We start from the raw sequence: 27609 nt of genomic DNA, 5'->3' as shown, positions 1-27609 counted from the left end.
TGATTTGAATTTCTGTATTGATTAATGATGTTGGACATCTTTTCATGTTGTATATTGGCCATTTGTAGCTCTTCTTTGAAAAATGTCTACTTAAATTCTTTGACCAGTGTTAATTGGGTTATTTGTGTTTTTATTGTTGAGTTGTAAGATTTCTTTATATATACTAGATTCTAGTCCTTTATCAGATATATGATTTGCAAATATTTTCTCATCTTGTGGGTTGTATTTCACTTTCTTGATAGTGTCAGTTGAAGCACAAAAATTTTTAACCTTGATAAAGTCCAATTCATCTGTTTTTCTTTCTTTGGTTGCTTGAGCTTCAGATGTCGTATCTAATAAACTACTGCCTAATCCAACGTCAAGAAAATATACACCCATGTGTTCTTCTAAGAGTTTTACAGTTTTAATTCTTATCTTTAGGTCATTAATCTATTTTGAGAAAATTTTTATATATAGTATGAAGTAGAGGTTCAAACTAATTCAACTGGCTATCCAGATGCCCAGCCCTATTTGTTGCAATACTATCCTTTCCCCACTGAATTGTTTTGGCATCTTTGTTCAAAATCAATTGGCCATAGATGTATAGATTTATTTCTGTACTTTCAATTATATTCTATTGATCTATATGTCTATTATTATGCCAGTACTACACTGCCTTGATTACTGTAGTTTTATAGTAAGTTTTGAAATCAGGAATTGTGAGTCTCCATGTTTGTTCTTTTTTTTAAAGATTGATTTGGCTATTTTGAGTCCCTTACATTTGCACATGAATTTTAGAATCAGCTTGTGAATTTCTGCCAAAAAAAAAAAGCTAGAATTTTGATAAGGACTGTATTGAATCTGTGAATTAATTTGGGAAATGTTGCCACCTTAATGATATTCAGACTTCCAATCCATGAACATGGCATATCTTTCCATTTATTTAGGTCTTCTTTAATTTCTTACAATGATGTTTTGAAGTTTGCAGTGTTCACATCTTGCACTTATTTTGTTAAATTTATTAAGTATTTTATGCTTTTTTGATGTTATTGTACAATTTTTAATATTGACTCTTTATCCGGTGATGTTTCTAAATATATATATTAATTCTAATAGTGTGTCCATAGAGTCTTTTATATTTTCTAGGTACATAATCATGTTGCTTTCAAGTAATGACAGTTTATTTCTTTCTTCCTAACCCTTATCCCTTATATTTCTTTTTCTATATAATTGTACTGACTAGGACTTCTAGCACAATGTTGAAAAGAAGTATTGAATAGTAAGAGAGAACATCCATCATTCTCCATTTAAATAGAAAAGTTTAAAAATATTTCACTATTGTGTATTTGATATATATATACATTTGCTATATATTTTTAATGAAAAATTAACATTGAATTTTTGTCAAAGTTTTTTTGACATCTATCAAGAGGATCACATGTTTTTTTTCCTTTTTGTTCTTTGCCCTGTTAATGTAAGGATTATATTGATCCACTTTTAAATGCTAAGGCTCTCTTGCATGTATGGAATAAGCCATACTTAACTGTGCTGTATTATGCTTTTTAAATATGTGGCTGGATTCCACTTGCTAATATTTTGTTAAGAACATTTGGATTTATATTCATGAATAGACTGATGAATAATTTCTCTTTCTTTTAATGTCCTTGTCAGGATTTGAAATCAAAGTCATGCTGGCCTTCAAAAAAATTAAAATATTAGAAAATATTCTTTCTTTTTTTCTGGAAAAGTTTGGGTAAGTTTGATGTTATTTCTTCCTAAATATTTGGAAAATTTTACCAATGAAGTTATCTAAGGCTCAGGGTTTCTTTATGGAAAGATTTTTTTTAAATTGCTTCAAATTCATTATTAGTGTTAAGACTGCTCAGATTTTCTACTTCTTCTGTCAGTTTTGGTAAGATTTCTCCTCAAGGTATTTGTTCCTTTTTACCCAAATTATGTCAAATTTATTGGTATAAAGTTATTCATATCTTGTTGGGGTCTTTTTTACACCTGTAGGATCTGTAATAATATCACCTTTTTCATTCTTGATATTTTTTTAAAGTTAATTAATTTATTTTATTTAGTTTTGGCTGCATTGGGTCTTCGTTGCTGCATGCAGGCCCCCTCCAGCTGTGGCAAGTGGGGCCACTCCTCACTGCAGTGCGAAGGCCTCTTACTGCGGTGGCCTCTCCCCTTGCGGAGCACGGACTCCAGGCACACAGGCTTCAATAGTTGTGGCACGCGGCTCAGCAGCTGTGGCTCACAGGCTCTAGAGTGCAGGCTCAGCAGGTGTGGCACATGGGCCCAGCTGTTCTGCGGCACGGGGGATCCTCCCGGACCACAGTCTGAACCCATGTTCCCTGCATTGGCAGGCAGATTCTTAACCACCGTGCCACCAGGGAAGTCTGATATTGTTAATTCATGTTTTATCTCTTCTTTATTAGTCTTGGTAGGGACTTCTTAAATTTATTCATCTTTTCAAAGAACCAAATCCAATAAATTTGGCTGATAAATTTAGCAGTAATAATTAATTCCTTCAGTTATTTTTTTTCTCAAAATGTCTCGATTTCACTTTAATTTTTGAAGGATATTTTTCACTGCACATGGAAATCTAGGCTGGCAACATTCTGAAGCTATTGTTCCATTATCTTCTGGTTTCCATCATCACTGCTGAGAAGTTAGCTGTCAGTTTCACTGTTGCCCTTTGAGGGTAGTGTGTAGTTTTTCTGTGTTTGCTTTTGAAGATTTTCAGCAGTTCTGCTATATTGTGCCCCAGTGTGGTTTTCTATGTATTTGTCTCTGCTTGGGTTTGCTGAAATTCTAAACTCTGTGAGTTGATGTCTTTCATTATTTTGGAATGTTCTCAGCCATTGTCTCTTTAAATACTGCATTTGTCCCATTCTTTCTCTACACTGCTTCTCAGCCTTTATGCATATGTTAGCACTTTGAGTATTATGCTCTTTTCTGTTCTTTCTGTTCTCTTATCTCTGGGCTTCCATTTAGACATTTTCTATTGATATGTCTAACAGTTCACAAATCCTGTGTTTGGCCATATCCAATCTATTACTAAACCTACCCAAAGAGTTCTTCACTTCAGATATTTTATTTTTCAGTTCTAGGAAGTTCACTTAAATCTCTGTATGGATTCCAATTTTCTGGTTAAAATTTCCATCATTTCATTCATTTTGTCTTTTTTTTCCTCTATTTTCTTGAAAATATTAATCATAGTTGTTTTACAATCTTTAAATGCCAACGCCACCATTTGAATCATCCACAGAGTTGCTTCATTTTCTTATATAGTTAATTATGAGTCATATGGCCCTTCCTCTTTGCAGGTCTCACAATTTTTTTATTGTATGGCAGACATTATATCTACAGATTCCAGGTTATGTTATATTCCACCATAGAGGGTTTCTTTTTTTCTCTGTCAGGCAAACATGGTGAGTAGCTGATCATATAAAACCCTTTTTAAGGCATGGCTTACCCGGCCTTTTAATTAAGAGCCTATGGATCCTTGACTCCTCAGCCCTGGAATGGCTCTCCCTCTCTGGAATTTTAGTCCCTTTAGTTCGCTTTAATAGATGTCCTAAAAATTGTAATTTTTATAACTTATGTAGGCTTTTATAATTGCTGCTATCAGAGCATTGGCCTGTCCCAAATTACCTCACCCTGCCCAGAAGTGGAAGCTCCTCTGAATTCTTTAAAGAGGAGGATGAGTGCTCCTCGGCTCACAGAGTAGTTCTGTATGTCCTCTTTTGCCATCATTCACTGCAATTACTGTTTATTATAACTAGCTATACTATACAGAGAACATGACTGTTTAGATTACTTTGGTAGGTAGCTGCTGCTCTCACATTCCCCAGTACCTGTTAATTGCTCCCTTTACTGGGCCTTTCACAAAGCAGTGAAAATAGAACCAAGTGAATAAGGAAGAGCTGTATGGTAGACTGCCTATGCCTCAAGTATTAACAACATTTAGTGTTTGTTTTGTAGATTTGCTATGGAACACTGTAAATGTTTTACATTACTATCAGTCAGAATTAATTCTTAAAAACTATTCAAACAACAGAAAATAAAATAATAAATAAAATAGTACATGTGTAGCCAGTTTGGTGGGATACCCACACACAGAAGATCTATTCCAAGTAATGTTAAAACACAGTAATTTGATTACACATGCCTAGTGAGATATAGTCTAAGAATAAAAATATTTACCATAAAAACCTTAAAGTATTTTTAATAATGACATTAAGAGTGCACTTTGGGGAATTCCCTGGCAGCCCAGTGGTTAGGATTCTGTGCTTCCACAGCAGGGAGCATGGGTTCGATCGCTGGTCAGGGATCTAAGATCCCACAAGCTGCACAGTGTGACCAAAAAAAAAAAAAGTGCACTTTGCTGTTGTTATCCTGAGACTTTGTTGTGTGTATAATGTAGAATAAAGAAAATTAGTGGGGAGACCTTCAAGATGGCAGAGGAATAAGACATGGAGATCACCTTCCTCCCCACAAATACATCAGAAATACAACTACATGTGGAAAAACTCCTACAGAACACCTACTGAATCCTGGCAGAATCTCAGACGCCCAAAAGGCAAGAAACTCCCCACGTGCCTGGCCGTGTGGCTGACACAGGCTTGGTGCTCCAGCTGGGTGTCAGGCCTGTGCCTCTGAGGAGGGAGAGCTGAGTTCAGGACTTTGATCCACTAGAGACCTCCCAGCTCCACGTAATATCAAACGGTGAAAGCTCTCAATCTCAATGCTAAGACGTAGCTCCAATCAACAACCAGCAATCCACAGTGTTCGACACCTTATGCCAAACAACTGGCAAGACAGGAACACGACCCCATCCATCCATTAGCAGAGAGGCTGCCTAAAATAATAATAAGGTCACAAACACCCCAAAACACACCACTGGACGCGGTCCTGCCCACCAGAAAGACAAGATCCAGCCTCAGCCACCAGAACACAGGCACTAGTCCCCTTCACCAGGAAGCCTGCACAACCCACTGAAACAACCTAAGCCACTAGGGGCAGACACCAAAAACAATGGGAACTACGAACCTGCAGCCTGCAAAAAGGAGACCGCAAACACAGCAAGTTAAGCAAAATGAGAAGACAGAGAAACACACAGCAGATGAAGGGGCAAGGTAAAAATGCACCAGACCAAACAAGTGAAGAGGAAATAGGCAGTCTACCCGAAAAAGAATTCACAGTAATGATAGTAAAGATGATCCAAAATCTTGGAAACAGAATGGAGAAAATAACAAAGATCTAGAAGAACTAAAGAGCAAACAATGATGAACAGCACAATAAATGAAAGTAAATATTCTCTAGAGGGAATCTATAGCAGAATAACTGAGGCAGAAGAACGGATAAGTGACATGGAAGATAAAATAGTGGAAATCACTATTGTAGAGCAAAATAAAGGAAAAAGAATGAAAAGATTTGAGGACAGACTCAGAGACCTCTGGGACAACATTAAACACACCAACATTCAAATTACATGGTCCCAGAAGAAGAAGAGAAAAGGAAAGGGACCAAGAAAATATTTGAAGAGATTACAGTTGAAAAATTCCCTAATATGGGAAAGGAAATAGTCAATAAAGTCCAGGCAGTGCAGAGAGTCCCATACAGGATAAAGCCAAGGAGAAACACACCAAGACACATATTAATCAAACTATCAAAAATTAAATACAAAGAACAAATATTAAGAGCAGCAAGGGAAAAACAACAAATAACATACAAGAGAATAACCATAAGGTTAAGAGCTAATCTTTCAGCAGAAACTCTGCAAGCAAGAAGGGAGCGGCAAGACATATTTAAAGTGATGAAAGGGAAAAACCTACAACCAAGATTACTCTACCCAGCAAAGAATTCATTCAGATTCGATGGAGAAATTAAAAACTTTACAGACAAGCAAAAGCTGAGAGAATTCAGCACCACCAAACCAGCATTACAACAACTGCTAAAGGAACTTCTCTAGGCTGGAAACTCAAGAGAAGGAAAAGACCTACAATAACAAACAAACCCAAAACAAATGGTAATAGGAACACACATATCGATAATTACCTTAAACGTAAATGGATTAAATGATCCAACCAAAAGACACAGACTGGCTGAATAGATACAAAAACAAGACCCATATATATGCTGTCTACAAGAGGCCCACTTCAGAGTTAGGAACACATACAGACTGAAAGTGAGGGGATGAAAAAAGATATTCCATGCAAATGGAAATCAAAAGAAAGCTGGAGTACAATTCTCATATCAGACAAAATAGACTTTAAAATAAAGACTAATACAAGAGACAAAGAAAGACACTACATAATGATCAAGGGATCAATCCAAGAAGAAGATATAACAAATGTAAATATTTATGCACCCAACATAGAAGCACCTCAATACATAAGGCAAATGCTAACAGCCATAAAAGGGGAAATCGACAGTAACACAGAAATGGTAGGGGACTTTAACACCCCACTTTCACCAATGGACAGATCATCCAAAATGAAAATAAATAAGGAAACACAAGCTTTAAATGATGCATTAAACAAGATGGACTTAATTGATATTTATAGGACACTCCATCCAAAAACAACAGAATACACTTTCTTCTCAAATCCTCATGGAACATTCTCCAGGATAGATCATATCTTGGGTCACAAATCAAGCCTTGGTAAAGTTAAGAAAATTGAAATCATACCAAGTATCTTTTCTGACCACAAAGCTATGAGACTAGATATCAATTTCAGGAAAAAATTGATAAAAAATAGAAACACACAGAGGCTAAAGAATATGCTACTTAATAACCAAGAGACCACTGAAGAAATCAAAGAGGAAATCAAGAAATCCCTAGAAACAAATGACAATGAAAACACGACAACCCAAAACCTATGGGATGCAGCAAAAGCAGTTCTAAGAGGGAAGTTTATAGCAATACAATCCTACCTCAGGAAACAAGAAATAACTCAAATAAACAACGTAAACTTACACCTAAAGCAATTAGAGGAAGAAGAACAAAAAAACTCCCAAAGTAAGCAGTTGGAAAGAAATCATAAAGACCAGATCAGAAATAAATGAAAAAGAAATGAAGGAAACAATAGCAAAGATCAATAAAACTAAAAGCTGGTTCTCTGAGAAGATAAACAAAATTGATAAACCATTAGCCAGATTCATCAAGAAAAAAAAAGGAGAAGACTGAAATCAATAGAACCAGAAATGAAAAAGGAGAGGTAACAACTGACACTGCAGAAATACAAAGGATCAAGAGAGATTACTACAAGCAACTATATGCCAATAAAATGGACAAACTGGAAGACATGGACAAATTCTTAGAAAAGTACAACCTTCCGAGACTCACCCAGGAAGAAACAGAAAATATAAACAGACCAATCACAAGCACTGAAATTGAGACTGTGATTAAAAATATTCCAACAAACAAATGCTCAGGACCAGATGGATTCACAGGAGAATTCTAACAGTTCGAGAAGAGTTAACACCTATGCTTCTCCAACTCTTCCAAAATATAGCAGAGGGAGGAACACTCCCAAACTCATTCTACGAGGCCACCATCACCCTGATAACAAAACCAGACAAAGATGTCACAAGGAAAGAAAGCTACAGGCCAATATCACTGATGAACATAGATGCAAAAATCCTCAACAAAATACTAGCAAACAGAATCCAATGGCACATTAAAAGGATCATACACCATGATAAATTGGGGTTTATGCCAGGAATGCAAGGATTCCTTAATATATGCAAATCAATCAATGTGATAAACCATATTAACAAATTGAAGGAGAAAACCATATGATCATCTCAATAGATGCAGAAAAAGCTTTTGACAAAATTCGACACCCATTTATGATAAAAACCCTTGAGAAAGGAAGCATAGAGGGAACTCACCTACACATAATGAAGGCCATATACAACAAACCCACAGCCAACATTGCTCTCAATGGTGAAAAACTGAAACCATTTCCTCTAAGATCAGGAACAAGACAAGGTTGTCCACTCTCACCACTATTATTCAACATAGTTTTGGAAGTTTTAGCGACAGCAATCAGAGAAGAAAAAGAAATAAAAGGAATCCAAATCGGAAAAGAAGAAGTAAAGCTGTCACTGTTTGCAGAGGACATGATACTATACACAGAGAATCCTAAAGATGCTATGAGAAAACTACTAGAGCTAATCAATGTATTTGGTAAAGTAGCAGGATACAAAATTAATGCCCAGAAATTTCTTGCACTCCTATACACTAATGATGAAAAATCTGAAAGAGAAATTAAGGAAACACTCCCATTTACCATTGCAACAAAAAGAATAAAATACCTAGGAATAAATCTACCTAGGGAGACAAAAGACCTGTATGCAGAAAACTATAAGACACTGATAAAAGAAATTAAAGATGATACAAACTAATGGAGACATACACCATGTTCTTGGATTGGAAAAATCAACATTGTGAAAATGACTATACTACCCAAAGCAATCTACAGATTCCGTGCAATCCCTATCAAACTACCACTGGCATTTTTCACAGAACTACAAGAAAAAAATTACACAATTTGTATGGAAACACAAAAGACCCCAAATAGCCAAAGCAATCTTGAGAAAGAAAAACAGAGTTCGAGGAATCAGGCTCCCTGACTGCAGACTATACTACAAAGCTACAGTAAGCAAGACAGTATGGTACTGGCACAAAAACAGAAATATAGATCAATGGAACAGGATAGAAAGCTCAGAGATAAACCCATGCACATATGGTCACCTTATCTTTGATAAGGGAGGCAAGAATATAAAATATAGAAAAGACAGCCTCTTCAGTAAGTGGTGCTGGGAAAACTGGACAGCTACATGTAAAAGGATGAAATTAGAACACTCCCTAACACCATACACAAAAATAAACTCAAAATGGATTAAAGACCTAAATGTAAGGCCAGACACCATCAAAGTTTAGGGGAAAACATAGGCAGAACACTATGTGACATAAATCACAGCAAGATCCTTTTTGACCCACCTCCTAGAGAAATGGAAATAAAAACAAAAATAAACAAATGGGACCTAATGAAACTTAAAAGATTTTGCACAGCAAAGGAAACAATAAACAAGATGAAAAGACAACGCTCAGAATGGGAGAAAATATTTCCAAATGAAACAACTGTCAAAAGACTAATCTCCAAGATTTACAAGCAGCTCATGCAGCTCAATGTCAAAAAAACAAACAACCCAATCCAAAAATGGGCAGAAGACCTAAATAGACATTTCTCCAAAGAAGATGTACAGATTGCCAACTAACACATGAAAGGATGCTCTACATCATTAATCATTAGAGAAATGCAAATCAAAACTGCAATGAGGTGTCACCTCACACCAGTCAGAATGGCCATCATAAAAAAATAAATGCTGGAGAGGGTGTGGAGAAAATGGAACCCTCTTGCACTGTTGGTGGGAATGTAAATTGATACAGTCACTATGGAGAACAGTATAGAGGTTCCTTAAAAAACTAAAAATAGAAAAAACATATGACCCAGGAATCCCACTACTGGGCATATACCCTGCGAAAACCATAATTCAAGAAGAGTCATGTACCTCAATGTTCATTGCAGCTCTATTTAGAATAGTCAGCACATGGAAGCAACCTAAGTGTCCATCGACAGATGAATGGGTTAAGAAGATATGGCACATATATACAATGGAATATTACTCAGCCATAAAAAGAAACAAAATTGAGTTATTTGTAGTGAGACGGATGGACCTAGAGACCATCACACAGAGTGAAGTAAGTGAGAAAGAGAAAAATAAATACTGTATGCTAACACATATATATGGAATCTAAAAAAAAAAAAAAAGGGTTCTGAAGAACCTAGGGTCAGGATAGGAATAAAGACGCAGACGTAGAGAATGGACTTGAGAACATGGGGAGTGGGAATGGTAAGTTGGGACAAAGTAAGAGAGTGACATGTACTTATACATACTACCAAATGTAAAATAGATAGTTAGTGGGAAGCAGCCGCACAGCACAGGGAGATCAGCTCAGTGCCTTTTGACCACCTAGAGGGATGTGATAGGGAGGGTGGGAGGGAGATGCAGGAGGGAGGAGATATGAGGATATATGTATATGTATAGCTGACTCACTTTGTTATAAAGCAGAAACTAACACACCATTGTAAAGCAATTATACTCCAATAAAGATGTTAAAAAAACAAGAAAATTAGTGACATTCTATCATTTTGGGAGTTATTGCAAAACAAATCTCTCAGCATGGCAGAAAGGAGATACAGATTATTGAGTTTAAGGATAAATACTATAGCCCTGAATTTGATTTGGACATTTAACTATGAATCAATTATGTATTTCATCTCAAAAAGAAAAAAATCACATATTTCCTAAATCTGTGCATGGAAAAGGCAAGAGATAATAATCAGTCAATGGCAATGAGCTCTTCCAGCACACAGAAAACTATTTATCATGAAAAGAAACCAGGTATCTTTGGAGAAAAGGCTTATTACAGGTCTGGGTCTGGAATTATAAAAGGTTAAGCCTAGAACATCATATAACCTCACAAAGCAAGGAAGCTGTCAAGACTACTAGGGACAGAGCAAAAGGATTCAGGAGCCAATCTGGTATGTCTAGATGGTATCAAGATGATATATCTACAACATTTATGAGTAATCAGCGGTTTGAACATTAACTCAATATTGGATAATTATTAGTTACTATTAGCTTTTTATGTCTAAGAGTAATGCAGTATTTTTTTCTTAAATCCTTACCATTTACAAATATATACTGAAACATTTACAGAGGAAATAATATGATATCTGATTTTCTTCAAAAAATACAAGGGGAAATCTAAACAGAGGTACAGATGAAACTATATTAGCCCTGAGTTGATAATTCTTTAAGGTGGGTGATGAGTACATGAAGGTTCAATATACACTTCTTTCTACTTTCATCTTTATTTGAATGTCCCATAATAAAAAAAAAATTGTCACCTGCTTTGCCTTATCAAATCCATTAATTCTTGTATATCACTTGCTCCCCCCCTGACATGGCCATAAGAATGGAGTGGGTATGAAAAGGGGGAAATGTATACAAAAAACTAGTCAAATAATTCTTTGCTCCAAAAATCACCCCAATTTTGACAAATATTAACACTAAGAATTCCTACTGTACATTATTAATGCAATTATTAGAAAGTCTAAACATCTAATTCCACAGTATCCACAATCTGAATGAAGCAGTACTATACTGATGATACTACCCTCAGCCATATCTTTGCTTTAATGCAAAACAGGACTAAATACAGCTATTTACCTTTACTGGGCCCTGCTATTGAATGTTTAAAATGGGACATCTCTGTTTCTGGTTTTTTTCGCATAAGTATTTGATTTCCAAATCTCTTGGGTCCTAAGTAAAAGACTGTAAATTTCTGCTGTATATCAAGTCCAACTGAAAAAAGAAAAAAAAAAGCATACAAATGCTTATTTAAGTCATAAATCCACACATGAGACCATTTATTTGTTTTTATACCTGCTATATTTTATACCTTTTTGAACTGGTAAGTCTAACAAGTCCAGGAAATAGAAATGTTTTAAAGATACTTTAAAAAGTATAACAAATGAAAATTTATACATCTGTCATAAAAATAAAAATCAATGTTCCTACAGTAATTGAATTTTATCTTAAAAAATAAAATGTCTATAAATGAACAGATAAAATTTTAATTTTATTATCCTAGTCTCTGCCATCTTTTACATATCCAAATATATGAAGCTTCCTTTAAAATTATTCATTTTACTTAAATAAATTATTTTTACACAATATCACTTATGTTGTTTTTCTGTTTTACATAAAGGAAATAATTTTTAAATGCTATCATATTTTTTACATTCATGTCTTCATTACTTCAATGAACTTACCATATTCAGAACTAATTAGATTTATGCTAAGATCTTCAGATTTAAGAGCTCGCCTCACATCAATCTTTTTAGCCCAATTTCCAGCTTTTAGCAAAACAGAATCCCTGAAAAAGAGTAATGCATCATTTAATAGTGATCTTGAACACTAAATGAAATGAAATAATAAATTAATGTTCAAGGGCTAACTGATCCTAAGATAGGTCCTATCTGGTAGTAAACTGAAGTGAGACTGAAAACTACCTTCCCCAAGTTCTGAGGATAGGGAAATGGAGTGTCAATGGAGCTACCGTTACCATAATTTTCTTAACTATATGTTCACCCAACAGCTGGTTCTAAGTTGCACTGAATCATTTCAGGCCTGCTTGAATATATAATTGCTATCAATAACCTATGACCTTGACCTTAAATCACTACCACTTTAAAATGGCTATACATAAGTTACATGGATTTGTGAGAACTTCAACAGTGTTTTTTTAAATGATATGAAATAGTCTGTATCTAATAACACAACACCAGCAACCAATTTTGTGATTGAACTTATTTTAGCCTCCTATAGTCAAGGCTGTCATTAGATTTAGTTGTCACAGAGAATAAAGATTTGTATAATTATATATTCTCTGTAAGTGTATCATGGCTAGTTGCAGGAGAGTAATTATCAGTTAAAAGGATATCCTTATCAGTCACTGCAGTCCCATTAGGAACCTTGCACAGGATGTTTTAGGAAGCCATGTTCCAGTACACTGGCAAAAATTAGAAGATTCCCATTTCAGAATCACTGCCATCCTGAACTTACAGGTACAGTTATATGCTAGGAGCATAGGCTCTGGAGTAAGAATGCTTGGCTTCAAAACTAGTTTTTGCTGTAAACTACCTATATGACCTTGGTCTCAAATTTCTCCTCTATAAAGTATATATAATGATAGCACCTATCTCATACAAAGACTAAACTATTCAATACCTGGAACCTACTAAGTGCTCAAAAAATATTAGCTGTAGCTACAACTATTATCTTTAGAGTTTGTTTATGACATCCTGGGAGAAAATATCAATATGCAATAGTATTAGAAAAAAGGCTGAAGTAAAATTATAGAATGACATGCTAGAGAACTAGATATAAGGCAAGGTACCTCCTTTATCTATTGGATCTGGTTGCCTGAATCCTACAATGGTGGTAGTAGTTTGTTAGATTTTAATTTGGAAATAGAAGATATATTTTGAAGTAAGTAGGAGGAAGATTGCACTCAAAGAGTAGTAAGGTCATGAATGATACGAGAAAAGCAACAAAATAAGAAAGTTCAGCAACAGTGAATTAGAGCTACTCCTAAAGGTCATCTATTACTTGTTTCAAACCATGGTGGATAGACTTTACACTTTGTTCATTTGAGTACTAAATATTATCTAAACCAACAGACCCAATATTAGTATCTTCTTTAATAGACAAACTATCCCGTTATAGAATCAGGAAAATGTAATTTAATTGATCCCACCATGATTTTATTACTCTTTTCCTCAGCAGAATTTTTCTTTTACAGTATATGCTTAGAAATAAAATAGAAATTTCACACTTACATAATTTTGTGCTTAGAAACCAGGTGATTATCTGCATCACCTATGATTAAGGTAACGTAGTGGGAATCTGGTGCTGTTCTTTTAGTTTGTAGCTGTTCAAAATTTCTTAATATAACAGTCACTAATATTTCTGCCATGGTATCACTATATCTTGCAATCTTTAAAAAAGGATAGGCATAAAAAGTGTTAAAAATAACCTTACTACTCATACTCACCTCCAAGTCAGCTATGGGTAGCTTTATTCCTAAAAATCAAAATATATGAAAAATAGAAAATGTTTACCTGTTCCACTTCAAGTTCATATTTTGGTAGATACATCACTGTTTCTTTTATCTGAGTTCCAAACGGGGGATGTCTATTTAAAATCTAAAACATATTTATGTCATTATGTTCTTATTACAACACTAAAAACTCTTTTAGTAAAATATTTTTTAGAGTCAATAGTTTTAACATGCTTATTATCTAAAATCTTAAGTTAAAAATATATATGACTGGGCTTCCCTGGTGGCGCAGTGGTTGAGAGTCCGCCTGCCGAAGCAGGGGACACGGGTTCGTGCCCCAGTCAGGGAAGATCCCACGTGCCACGGAGCGGCTGGGCCCGTGAGCCATGGCTGCTGAGCCTGCGCGTCCAGAGCCTGTGCTCCGCAACGGGAGAGGCCACAACAGCTAGAGGCCCACATACCACAAAAAAAAAAAAAAATAAAAAAAAAAAAAAATATATATATATATATATATATATATATGTATGACTATGAGAGGGATATCATTTTTTGGCAGAAATAAAGATACAAAAGTCAGGCTTTAGAATTTATACAGAATTCAGGTAACATTAGGAATAAGTAAATATTAAATACCAGTTCAAGTTTCCTTGCATCTGTTTCTTCTATCTTTTTAAAGGTAGTCAAACCTGCATTTACCATAGCATTTGATAATGTTACACCTGTGGAAAATTAATCAAATAGTTTTTAAACAATCCACTTAAAACTAAATCTACACTTAAATATTTAACAACTACATTAGTAAAAAAGAAAAATTTAAAGAGCCAGACTAATGACTTATTTTTAAAGTTGTTAAAAAATGTTCTCAATTGGATTAATTGGGCTGCGACGTTATTTGATTGTTCATATTTATTTTTTCAAACTCAAATAAAACACTCATGTGCTTTATAAAAGAAAGAGGAATTCTTTGGTCCACATGATGTCTCAACCCTTAGTTTTACCTTATGTCATAGAGCAAGTACCAAGAAACATCTACAGTTATACTCATGTTTTTAAAAAAGGCAACATTATTCAGGGATGGGAATATTGTTTCATGAAGCTAGGGCTCTCTGAGCATTTCTGTCTTGAAATGAGTTCATGGTAGGTTTATGTTGAACTTTTAAAGAAACAGGAACTCAAGAAATTGAGTTCTCTGTTTCTGTACTAATTCAGATAATTTTACTCTTCTGCCTAAAATTTCCAATGCCTTTCCATTGCATTTAGAATAAAATGGCAATTTCCTTACTATGGCCAAACTCCCTTACCTATATGACTTGAACACAGCCTACCTCTCCCATTTAATTTCCTACCATTCCCCTCTTGCTGACTATTCTCCAGCCACACCGGCTTTAATTTTGCTCCTTAAATACATCAAGTGTTCTTCCATCTTTGGACATTCTCTGTTTCTTCATGCTTTGAGAAACTGTAATTTTTAATTCTTACACTCATATGAATGATTTTAACCAAATCCCAAAATAGAAGATATTGTCAGAAGCATAAAATTCTAAACTAGTGCCACCTTGTTTAAGGCACACATATTACTGATGAGGGTATGATACTCCTTTCCTTACTCATATCTTTAACTATTCTTGGGAATTTCTCTTACTCAATCTTTAGACACAACTCCTAGTATTCTTATTTCCTTAATGTTCATTTCCATTTTCCCTTATAACCTTTCCTGATTTTTAATTTTTAGTTTATAAACATTGTTGAAAATCAATTTGCATTCATTATTTTTTCCTGGTGCTCAATAAGAACTTAGATTTACTTTTTTGTTTGGATTCTCTCACTTTTCTATTACATGAATTTTGCTGGTCAATATTTGTTTCTTTTTGTTCAGCTGTACTAAGTGTGAAAAACATGTTCGTGTTCAACAATTTGGAAGGGATAGAATGCAACTGATGCCCAGACTGACAATATTCTAGAAAGTCAGAAAGACTGGCTTCTTCCAGTATAGTGAAATTTTATTAATCAATTTTTATGGATAATTCATACTTTTCTTAATCATTCTGCTATTGATGGACATTTAAGATTATGTGATTATAAACAATGTTTATATTTGTATCCATGTGGAAATATTTCTATAAATTTAATTGCTAAAGTGAAATTGCTGTTTTAAAGAGATTGTGCATTTTAATTGGTAGATATCATGAGACTTAGGCTCCAACCAACACTGCATGAGAATGTTCATAACCTTATATTATCTCCACTACAGGACTTTTAATTTTTGCTCATTTGGTGAGTGAATATAGTTTCCTTTGGATTTATTTATTTTTACAATTTTACTGACTGAAGTATAATTCACATACAATATACTTGACATGTGATTTTGTGTGTTTATGTATGTGTGTGTATGAGAAACTATCACCACAACCAAGCTAATAAACATTACCATTGCCTCTAAAAGTTTCCTTGTGTCACTTTGTAATTCTTCACTACCTCTTCTGTCCCCTCCCCACACAGTCCCCAAGCAACCACTGATCTGTTTTCTATCACTATTGTATTTTCTAGTCTTTTATTTAAATGGAATTAAGTAGTTTTCTTTTTAGTCTGGCTTCTTCTACTCTGTATAATTATTGTAAGATTCATCCATGTTGTTGTTTGTATCAACACTTCATGCCTTTTTATTACTGAGTATATATATCCATACTATGGGATATACCACAATTTATTTTCCATTTGCGTGTTCATGGATATTTAGGCTGTTTTCAAATGTCTTGGTTATTAGAATTGTGTGTCTACATGCTTTTATTTCTTTTGGGTACTTAAGCATGAAAGGGCCAGTTGCATGGTAGGTTTATGTTGAACTTTTAAAGAAACAATCAAATGGTTTTCCAAAGTGGTTGTAACATTTTACATTCCCACAGTGAGAGTTCCAGTTGAACCATATCCTCTCCAGCACTCTGTCAAGTTTTAATTATTTTAGTGGCGACTTCCCTGGTGGCGCAGTGGTTAAGAATCCACCTGCCAACGCTAGGGGACACGATTTCGATCCCTGGTCCGGGAAGATCCCACATGCCACAGAGCAACTAAGCCCATGTGCCACAACTACTGAGCCTGCTCTCTAGAGCCCATGAGCCACAACTACTGAAGCCTGCACACCACAACTACTGAGGCCTGCGTGCCCTAGAGCCCACGTGCTGCAACTGAGCCCACGCGCCACAACTACTGAAGCCCACGCGCTACAACTACTGAAGCCCATGTTCCTAGAGCCTGTGCTCCGTAACAAGAGAAGCCACCACAATGAGAACCCCATGCACCACAACAAAGAGTAGCCCCTGCTCGCCATGACTAGAGAAAGCCTGCACACAGCCAAAAATAAATTAAAAAAAAAAGAAAAATTAATTATTTTAGTGGATGTGTACTGGTATTGCGTTGTCATTTTAATTTGCATTTCTCTAATGACTAATGATGTTGAACACCTTCTCAGGTGCTTATTTGCCATATATATATCTTCTTTGGTGATGTGTCTGTTTGAATCTTTTGCTCATTGTTTTATTCAGTGGTTTGTCTTATTATTGAGTCATAAGAATTTTTTATACATTCTAGGTACAAGTCCTCCATCAGTTATATGTTTTGCAAATATTTTTTTCCAGTCTGGTGGCTTGTTTTCTCCTCCTCCTCCTTCTTTAATAGTATTCTATGAAAAGCAAAAGTTTTAAGTTTTGATTAAATCCACTTTTTTTCTTTTATATAGTTCGTGCTTTTGTGTTGTATCTAAGAAATTCTTTGCCAAATCCAAGATCACCTGCTGACTTTGAAGGTAGAGGAAGAGGGCTATGATCAAGGAATCAAGTATTCTCTAGAAGTTGAAGGCAGGAAAATGGATTCATCCCTAGTATTTCTAGAAAGGAAAACAGCCTTGCCGAACCTTGATTTTATCTCAGTGAGAACCACATCAGATTTCTAATCTATAGAACTTTAAGATAATAAATTTGTGTTGTTTTAAGCCACAAAGTTTGTGGTAATTTGTTACAATGGCATAGTTTTTCTAATTTTAGTTTCTGATTTTCCTTACTAGTATGTAGAAATAAAGTTAATTTTTATATATTGACCTTACATCCTTCAACCATGCTAAACCTTTCCTACCTTCCATGGAATTTTCTACATAGATGATCATGTGATCATGTATGAATAAAAACATTTTTACTTCTTTCCTTTCCAATCTGTATGCTTTTAGTTTCGTTTTCTTGCTTTACTGTACTGGTTAGAACCCCTAGTACAATGTTTACTGGAAGTAGTTACAGTGAGCATCCTTTTTGTTCCTGATCTTAGAAGGAAAGCATTCAGTCTCTCACTATTAAATATGATGTTAGCTGTAGGTTTTTCATAGATGTCCTTTATCAATTTGAGAAATTTCCTTCTATTTTAAATTTGTTGAGAGTTTTAATTAGAAATGGATTTTGGATCTTGTCAACTTTTTTGGGCATTATTGAGATGATCATATGGTCTATTTTAGTTTGTTAATATGAGGAATTACATTGATTGACATCAAGTGGTAAACTAATCTTGTATTGCTAGAATAAACCACATTTGGCCATGATATGTTAGCCCCTTTATCTATCATTGTGTTCAATTTGTTAAAAGTTTATAAAGAATTACTGCATTTATATTACTGAGGGATATCTTTTTTATATTACTGAGGTCTGTCTTTCTTGAATGTCTTTGTCAGGTTGTGATAACAAGGTAATGTTGGCCTCATAGAATGAGTTGGGAAGTATTACTCCCCCTTTTAAATTTTCTGAAAATGTTTGTATAGAACTGATATTGCTTCTTATTTAAATGTTCAGTAGAATTCACCAGTGTAACCTTCTGTGCCTGGGATTTTCTTTGTAAGGTTTTAAACTACAAATTTAATTTCTTTAATAAATATAAGCCTACTCATGTTGTCTATTTCTTCTTGAGTGGACTCTTGACAGTTTGTGTTTTTTAAGGAATTTTCCCATTTCATCAAAGTTGTGGCATTTATTGACATTAGATGTTTATAGCATTCCCTTTCTATCATTTTGCCATCTATAGGATCCATAGTTATATATCACATTTTTGTTTTTGGAAATTTGTGTCTTTTCTCTTTATTGCTTGATCAGTCTGACTAGAGTGTTATCAATTTCATTGATATTTCAAAATAATCACCTTTTTGTTTTGTTGATTTTTTTGTTTTCAATTTATTTATGCTCTTTTAAAATTATTTCTTTTCTTCTGCCCTCTTTGGGTTTAATTTGTTCTTTTTCTCATCTTATCACATGGAAACTGAAATCACTCTAGAGAACTTTCTACTTTTCTAATATAAGTGTTTTAGTGCTATACTATTAATAATCTTTCTATATAATTTCAAATTTTTCTGTAAGTTGAAATCTCCTAAATATTGTATGTAACCTTCTTCCCAATTCAGAACTCTTATCTCTGTGGGATGGGCGTGGCATTTGGTTTGCCAGGACTTATGTATTGATAGGAAGGTGAGCCTTTAATCAGGAATCTTTCTTCTACTTTGACCTTGCTTTCACCAGTCAATCTCCACCTTCACCCCAGTTCCCAGGACTGGTCAGCTCTCTGACTGATTTCCCCCACCGATTTCAAACTTCAAGGAAATACAAAGTGGTACTTCCTCACAAAATAGCTGGAGATCTTTGTTCTAAGGAATAATTAGACAATCCCCAGTGACCCATTACCTAATTTTTTAATGTCCCCAAGATGCATACAAAATTATAAAGCTAATAAGACTGTCAGCCATGAAATAACTCTCTTTTTGGAGTTCTAGCTATCTAAGAAGGAACAGGGTCACAAAGCCAAAGACACCAAAGTGAAAAATTCCAAAGTGCTTTAGGCATATCCCGGTCTTTGTAAATGGCACCGTGTAGAGTTTTTCAGTTCACATCCTGAGCTAGATCCCAACAGACAGGAAAGAAACCTGTCTATAGAATCTCTATGAAAATCATTACTAATATTGAAATGTTATTGAAAAAAGAGAAAAAGTTAAGATATAAATAAGTGACAATTTTCTGTAATGAATTAGGAATGACCAGGACTGCTAGCTCTGTACCTTGTCATTGAGATCAAAACAAAACAGTCATAAAAGTAGAAGAGAGAACAACACATAGTTACCTAATTACTAAAACAAAATTTCACTCTTTGTTTGAGAACAAATTTAAAAATAAGAACATTAATTTTTATTAGGTTTCCAAATTGATTTCAAATAGAATCCTTTAAGCATAAGCAAATGAAAATCAGATTTTCAAGAGAAGGAAAGTATAGTAACTTATTTAGGCCCATAAACACATTTTTCCTTAAAGGTCTATAACCATCTTAGAACAATTTTTCTAACAGTGAAATACAAAATAAATTGCAGACATTGACACATTGCCTACCTGTATTCAGTACCTACCGATTTTTTCCAGCTGTTTGGATACATGCAGAGAGTTTTCCCAAAGTCTACATCTAAAACACTTCGCTAAAATCAAACTGTTCAACAGTACAGCAAACTTTTCTTGAATAGCCATAAAATCTGACAACCCTAAAAAAAAGTTTCCAATATTAAATCTAGTATACTATTTTACTGGAAAAATATTGAAAATCCATTAATCCTATAACATACATCTTGTAATTCGTGAGCCATTTCTGAAAATCTTCGAAGTATCTTGTGTCAAAGCAAAGTCTTGTATGGGAATGCATCCTAGCTGAGCCTGAATAAGACTGAGGAAAGAAGAAATTTTATTATTTCTTTTTAAAAATTACTATCTCACAGTGTTTGACATCAGTGACTGAAGTATCTCTTCTTAAAATTCCTCTCTGCCTTGATTTCTGTGACACTACATGACTCTGCATCTTGTATCATCATTATTGCAAGTAATTGTTGACTTCCTCTTCCCAGCCTCTAAAAGGTCAGTTCTCATTTTTCTACTCTTCTTTATTCACTCAACCTCTCTTTCTCTCAAAAATCTCATTTCTTCTCAAGATTTTTGTTATAATCTCTAGATTGATAAATTTCAAATGATCACAGGGCACTTGCACTTTGACTGTTTTTTTCATCTCAACACATCTAAAATTTGTTATCATATTCTTCTCCAATGCAGCTGACTTTGGGCTTTACTATATATAGGTATTATAGAAAACAACACAATTTATATAATCACCATATATTTATTAATTACCTGTTGAGTAAAAAGCATACTGTTAGGTGATAAAATTCTGTTCAACATTTGAAGGTTGGTAGCTTATTAGTTGATTATTAGCAACAAGCAGTTGCTTGGCTACAAAATTTGAGGGGTGGAAAGAGGGGAGAAAAGAAGTTACCATCTATTGTGCCTACTATCTCCCAGGTCTTTGCTACCTCTTTCGTCTGTTTACTTATCTAACCGGACCTTGATATGCAAGTCCCCCTATGATGCTAACTAAAATTATTAGACTTGTATTACTCTCTGGGGGGATCTCTTGTAAGACCAAAAACAGGTACACAAAGAGAAAGGGTAGAATAGTTATATTTTATGGTTTAGTTTTAGCAAACAATATATGAAAATAGAAAGAAGCAACTAACTTCACAGAATGGGTGCATACAGCTGAAACTACAGAATGATTACTTCTTTTGGCTATAATATATGCTTCTGAAAATTATTTTATATCATCTACTTAGAAATGATTGTACACCCCATGTTCATAGCAACATTATTTACAATCGCCAAAGCATGGAAGCAACCTAAGTGTCCATCAACAGATGAATGGATAAAGAAGATGTGAGATATATATATATATATATATATATATATATATATATACACAGTGGAATACTACCCAGCCATAAAAAAGAATGAAATTTTGCCATTTGCAGCAACATGGATGGACTTGGAGGGCATTATACTAAGTGAAATAAGTCAGAGAAAGACAAGTACTATATGATATCACTTATATGTGTAATCTAAAAAATACAACAAACTAATGAATAAAGCAAAAAAAGAAGCAGACTCACAGATATAGATAACAAATTAATGGTTACCCATGGGAAGAGGGAAGGGGGAGGGGCAATACAAGGGTGGGGAAATATAGGATTATTATGGGATTATATGAAATCATGTGTGTGAAACTTCTGAAAATTGTAAAGCACTATAGAATTTAAAGAATATTTCATTCAATTAAAAAAACATATCTCACAACCTATTAGCATTAAAGAAAGTTGGAAACTAAAAAAAAGGAAAGAAAGGAATGGTTATAAAGTTACATGGTTTGTTAACAAAGAAGGAACTGATGGGAAAATGTGGATGGGGTGCTTTCAAGTGCTGGATAAATAAAACTTCTTGTGAAACTATTCTGTAATGCACAAATGCAGAATATATACAAAATTATAGAGTAAAAATAAGACTTTTGAGGTAATATTTATGTTTAACATCAATATACCTTAATAAATAGTACACTTTTCAACATCATACTTCTCTGTCAGAAACTTTACCACAAAAAGCAGTATGTAAGAGAAGAACAAACCTGACTCCATATTGGATCTATTCCTTTAGCTCTAACCTTTGTGCTCTGTTGCCCACACTTAGTCATGCTGGCTCTGAACCTTTGTAAAAATGTTGCCTATGGCTTCAAATATACATAATAGCCCTTTCTCAATGCTCTGCCTCCTAGGCTTGACCTTTAAAAGTATAACATGTTTACATTCATGTAGAGATAAAAAGTTGCAGAACAGAAAATAATGATTGTTGATTGTCATGTTGGAGGTTTACAGGAACATTGGGACCAAACCTATGTGGACAGCTGCAAGAACAAAGGATTCTGGCACCAAGAAGTCTACAACAACAACCAGCTACACCCTCTCCCCTTTTAGTATAAAAGAAGCCTGAATTCTAACTCGGGTAAGATGGTTCTTTGGGACATGAGTCCACCATCTTCTTGGTCTGCTAGCTTTCCAAATAAGTGGCTTTTCCTTGCCCCAACACCTGTCTCTCGTTTTACTGTCCTGTCATGCGGCGAGCAGTACAAGCTTGAACTTGGTAACAATAAGCAGGAATGGAAGGGAAAACAGGGATTTATTCTAGTAGGTACAGAACCTTGGCAGGGCTGTCTGTCTCTCTCCACCAGATAAGGCCAGCCTGAGCTTATCCTCAGTAGAAGTAAAAGTCTCACAGCCTCAGGTAAGATGGCACCTCTGCCATCTCAACTAATGGGGTCAGACTTGCATGATAGTTATGTAATGACTAAATCAGGGTTATTGTAAGGATTAAATGAAATAAGGTAATGATGCAATTTGAATTAGGTTCAACCATGACCAGACTATAGAGGCTTAAATATAAATGGTTTATTCTCTTATGTAAAAGAACTCCAGAGTTAGGCAGTCTAGGGCTTGGTATGGTAGTCCAACAAGTCACCAGAGACCTAGGATCCTACTATATTTCTATTGTGCCATGTATGGCTTCCATTCTCAGGCCATCTCATGGTCTAAGACGACTGTTGGATCTCCAGCCATTACACATTCACTCCATACAACATGTTGGAGGAAGTGGTGGAAGACAACAATTGATGCCCTGTTTACCACCTGACTCCATTTCCTTTAAGCAGCCTTCTAGGAAGACTTACATCTTCTGCCTACATCTCGTTAACTGGACAAACTTAGATACAGGGCCCTATTTAGCTACAAAGTTGACTGGGAAATGTAATGTTTTCCCTGTGAAGGTAAGATAAATACTGGACAGTCAGCTAGCAGTTTCTGCCATAGGTATGTACAAGTATACCACATTTTATTGCACTTCACTTCATTGCACTTTGCCGATACTGTGGGGTTTTTGCAAATTGAAGGTTTATGGCAACCCTGCATCAAGCAAGTCTATCAGCACCATTTTTCCAACAGCATTTGCTCATTTCATGTCTCTGTGTCATATTTTGTTAAGTGCTGAAATATTTCAAGCCTTTTCATTATTATTATATTTGTCATGGTGATCTGCGATCAGTGATCTTTGATGTTACTGTTGTAATTGTTTTGAATTTTTAAATTAAGGTATGTACACTGTGTTTTTGACAGTGCTACTACACACTTAACAGACTATAGTCTAGTGAAAAGATAACTTTTATATGCACTGGACTGGGAAACCAAAAAAACTGTGTGACTTGCTTTATTGAGATAGTCATGTTATTGTGGTGGTCTGGAACTGAACCCACAATATTTCCAAGGTATGCCTGTAAAGCATCTAATGCAGTGCTTGGAACACAGCAAATATTCAAGAAATGGTTATTACTATTATTATTATCAATGGTTGAGCCATTTATGACCTGCTCTCAGCTTCCACAGTTAGCCAACTAATAAAAATGATACCAGAACTTCCCAAAAGACTTCTGTATACTGGCCAACTTAGTAAAGGAAGGTATAGGAAGAGTAGAAATCCTTCATATGAAGATAAGTTAAAGGTGTACTATAAAGCTGTACAACTCTCTTGAGAGGAGAAAAAGTTATTCTGAAGTCATCTTTTTCTGCCTAAACATAGAATAAGAATGCCCAAAGAATCAAATGAGAGAAAAAAATCAAGATGGTACATGGAGCCTTCTATATAACTCCTCTTCAAATTCCATAAAATGATGAACAACTATATAGGTGTGTTTTTGTGTGTTAGTCTCTATCCACAAAACTACAGGAAAGCAAGAAAGCATGCCATTGGTGGGCCAGAAAGTTGAATGTTAGAAATCATATCTATGAAAAAGATCAAATCTATGAGAAAAACAAAACCGGAGATTATCCATGGTACATGCAGAAGAATTAATAGATCAAGAAGGAGAGAGGGTCCTAGGGTATTTGTTGGAGCAATTCACTGGAATGCTGTATTCTGAGCAGGTAGTTTAGTCTACCCCTGTCACTCTCTCTCATTTGTGGAAAACATTAAGCAGTTGTGGTATGTATTGAGAGGCTAAAGTAGGGAGTGTAGACACTGAGGCCAGAGAGGCAGGACAGTTCTCCAGGTAGGAACGAAAACCCCAGTAGAAGTAGAAAGACTTTACTCTTAAATTGCAAGGTATTTCCACACTTTTATGGGAGTCAATCTAATTATTTCTCCACAATCATTAGAGATAGTAAGTAACAGAATAGGTAGGCAAAAATATATTTACAAATGCAAAAGCAAACAATGAAGAATTACCTAACATTTGAGAAAAAAATTTAAAAAGACACACAATATTAATAAATGAAATAACAATTGAGGAAACAGAGTTAAGTGCACAGAAAAAGAGTTTCAAAATAAGTATAATTGATTTATATAATTAAAATTTTTTCAGAGAGATTAGAAATACCATGTATAACATTTCTCCAAAAAAGACATACAGATGGCCAAGAAGCACATGAAAAGCTGCTCAACATCACTAATTATTAGAGAAATGCAAATCAAAACTACAATGAGGTATCACCTCACACCAGTTAGAATGGGCTTCATCAGAAAATCTACAAACAACAAATGGTGGAGAGGGTGTGGAGAAAAGGGAACCCTCTTGCACTGTTGGTGGGAATGTAAATTGATACAGCCACTGTGGAGAACAGTATGGAGGTTTCTTAAAAAACTAAAAATAGAATTACCATATGACCCAGCAATCACACTACTGGGCATATACCCAAAGAAAACCATAATTCAAAAAGACACATGCACCCCAATGTTCATTGCAGCACTATTTACAATAGCCGGGTCATGGAAGCAATCTAAATGCCCATCAACAGATGAATGAATAAAGAAGATGTGGTCCATGTGTACAATGGACTATTAGCCATAAAAAGGAATGAAACTGGGTCATTTGTAGAGGTGTGGATGGATCTAGAGACTGTCATACAGAGTGAAGTAGGTCAGAAAGAGAAAAACAAATATCATATATCAACACATATATGTGGAACCTAGAAAAATGGTACAAATGAATTGGTTTGCAGGGCAGAAATTGAGACACAGATGTAGAGAACAAACGTATGGACATCTAGGGGGAAAAACAGTGGGGGGTGGGGGTGGGGGTGTGATGAATTGGGAGATTGGGATTGACATGTATACACTGATGTGTATAAAATTGATGACTAATAACCTGCTGTGTAAAAAAATTAATTAAATTAAAAATTTTTCTTTTTAATTTAAAAAAAAAAGAAAGAAAGAAACTTATTTTTTAACCCTGTCCTTACCTTTAATCTTACTCATGCAATTTGTTTTGTATTGCTATCAGAATAAACTTTTAAAATCACACACACACACAGAAAAAGAAATACCATGTATATTTTAGAAAGCCAAGCAGAGATACAGTAAAATACAAATTTTATCAGTTATTTTCTTTGTAATGTTGTAGGAGCTTTCAAAATATCAATGCTTTAAAATTTCACCTAGAATTCTTTGAAGAATTCTAATAAATCCCTGATATGCTTTAATGCAAAAAAACAAAAAAATTTATCACTGAAAAAACTCAATAGATAAAGCTGAAGAGCAAATTAGTGAGATGGCTAACTGAGCTAAGACATTCTCCTAAAAGCCAAGCATAAACAGATAAAAAATATGAAAGGATAAGTATAATATGTGGAGGAGATGGTCAGAAGTTCCAACATTCATCCAGCAGGAGTTCCAGAAGGAGTGAACAGAGAGAATAGAGAAGAAATAATTAAATTATAGAAGAAAATTTCCCAGAGCTGAAGAAAGATACAAGTCTACATATTAAGAGGGTCCACAGAATGCTGTGCAAAATAAAGAATAAAGACACACGCAGACTTTCTGGTGAATTTCCTAAATCAGATAAAGAAAAAAGTTATTAATAAAGAACTGAAAACATGGGGACTTCCCTGGTGGTGCAGTGGTTAAGAATCCACCTGCCAATGCAGGGGACATAGGTTTGAGCCCTGGTCCAGGAAGATCCCTCATGCTGCGGAGTAACTAAGCCTGTGCGCCACAACTACTGAGCCTGCGCTCTAGAGCCCACGAGCCACAACTACTGAGCCCGTGTGCTGCAACTACTGAAGCCCGCATGCCTAGAGACTGTGCTCTGCAACAAGAGAAGCCACTGCAATGAGAAGCCTGTGCACCGCAAGGAAGAGTAGCCCCACTCACCAGAACTAGAGAAAGCCTGCGTGCAGCAAAGAAGACCCAACACAGCCATAAATAAATTAATTAATTTTTTAAAAAAGTACTGAAAACAGATTAGATCACCAATGGATGCAAGAAGAGCAGTATAAACATCTGAAGAATGATTTAGCCAAACTTATTCAAATGATAGGGCAAAATACATTTCAGGCTTACAAAGACTCAGAAGGACTCAGAAAATTATTTGAGAATGTATCCAAAAAAAATAAATTATATATCTAAGGAAAAGGAAGATAGAGATTTTAAAAAGCAGAAAGTAAGCAAAGCAATCAGTAAAAAAAGAAATTAGGTTAAGTCTACAATTTTTAATGCACAGTAAAATATTTTAAATTTAACAATCTGGAACTAAAATCCAAGATGATCTGAACATGGGAGAGAGCAAGAGGCAAGAGGAAATTGAAAATATGATAAAAGTTTTATCTCATATGGGAAGTTTTTAAATGTTCATTTTCTATAGACATTGGTTAAAAACATATAAAATTTTAAAAGAAGAGCTAGTTAGAAGAACAAAAACAAACGAAACTTGACATATCCAAAAAGAGGCAGAAAAGGCAAAAGAAATAAGTGAGGAAAAAAGAAACAAGCAATAATCGTGCAAATTAGAAAACATACAATAAGATTAAGTCCAAACACAGTATCCTCAGGGGATACATTTCAAGATTCCCCAGTGGATGTCTGAAACCAAAGATAGTATGAAACTCTACATATACTGTTTTTTCCTATACATACCCAGGATAAAGTTGAACCTATAAATTAGGCACACTAAAAGTTAACAACAATAACTAATAATATAATAGAACAATTAATAGTGTT

General features: G+C 34.8%; 1 protein-coding gene across 2 annotated transcripts in view; it reads right to left on the bottom strand.

The window, feature by feature from the left end:
* HFM1 (helicase for meiosis 1) overlaps positions 1–27609 on the bottom strand; it is a 126860-nt gene that overhangs the window by 38633 nt on the left and 60618 nt on the right. For both annotated transcript variants that reach the window (XM_089919815.1, XM_089919822.1), the window contains exons 23-29: positions 20322–20419; positions 20112–20240; positions 14327–14412; positions 13755–13838; positions 13473–13630; positions 11904–12007; positions 11299–11433 (exon numbers count right to left, since the gene is read on the bottom strand). In XM_089919815.1, coding sequence (XP_089775941.1) covers positions 11299–11433; positions 11904–12007; positions 13473–13630; positions 13755–13838; positions 14327–14412; positions 20112–20240; positions 20322–20419 — 794 coding nt within the window. The remainder of the gene's footprint in view (positions 1–11298; positions 11434–11903; positions 12008–13472; positions 13631–13754; positions 13839–14326; positions 14413–20111; positions 20241–20321; positions 20420–27609) is intronic.

This window comes from Delphinapterus leucas, chromosome 1 (genome assembly GCF_059928025.1).
Source record: "Delphinapterus leucas isolate spDelLeu-1000000601 "Yukka" chromosome 1, BTC_Dleu_Yukka2, whole genome shotgun sequence".
Taxonomy (NCBI): Eukaryota; Metazoa; Chordata; class Mammalia; order Artiodactyla; family Monodontidae; genus Delphinapterus; species Delphinapterus leucas.
Note: the sequence above shows the minus strand (reverse complement) of the source record. Positions and strands in the feature narration are given on the sequence as shown.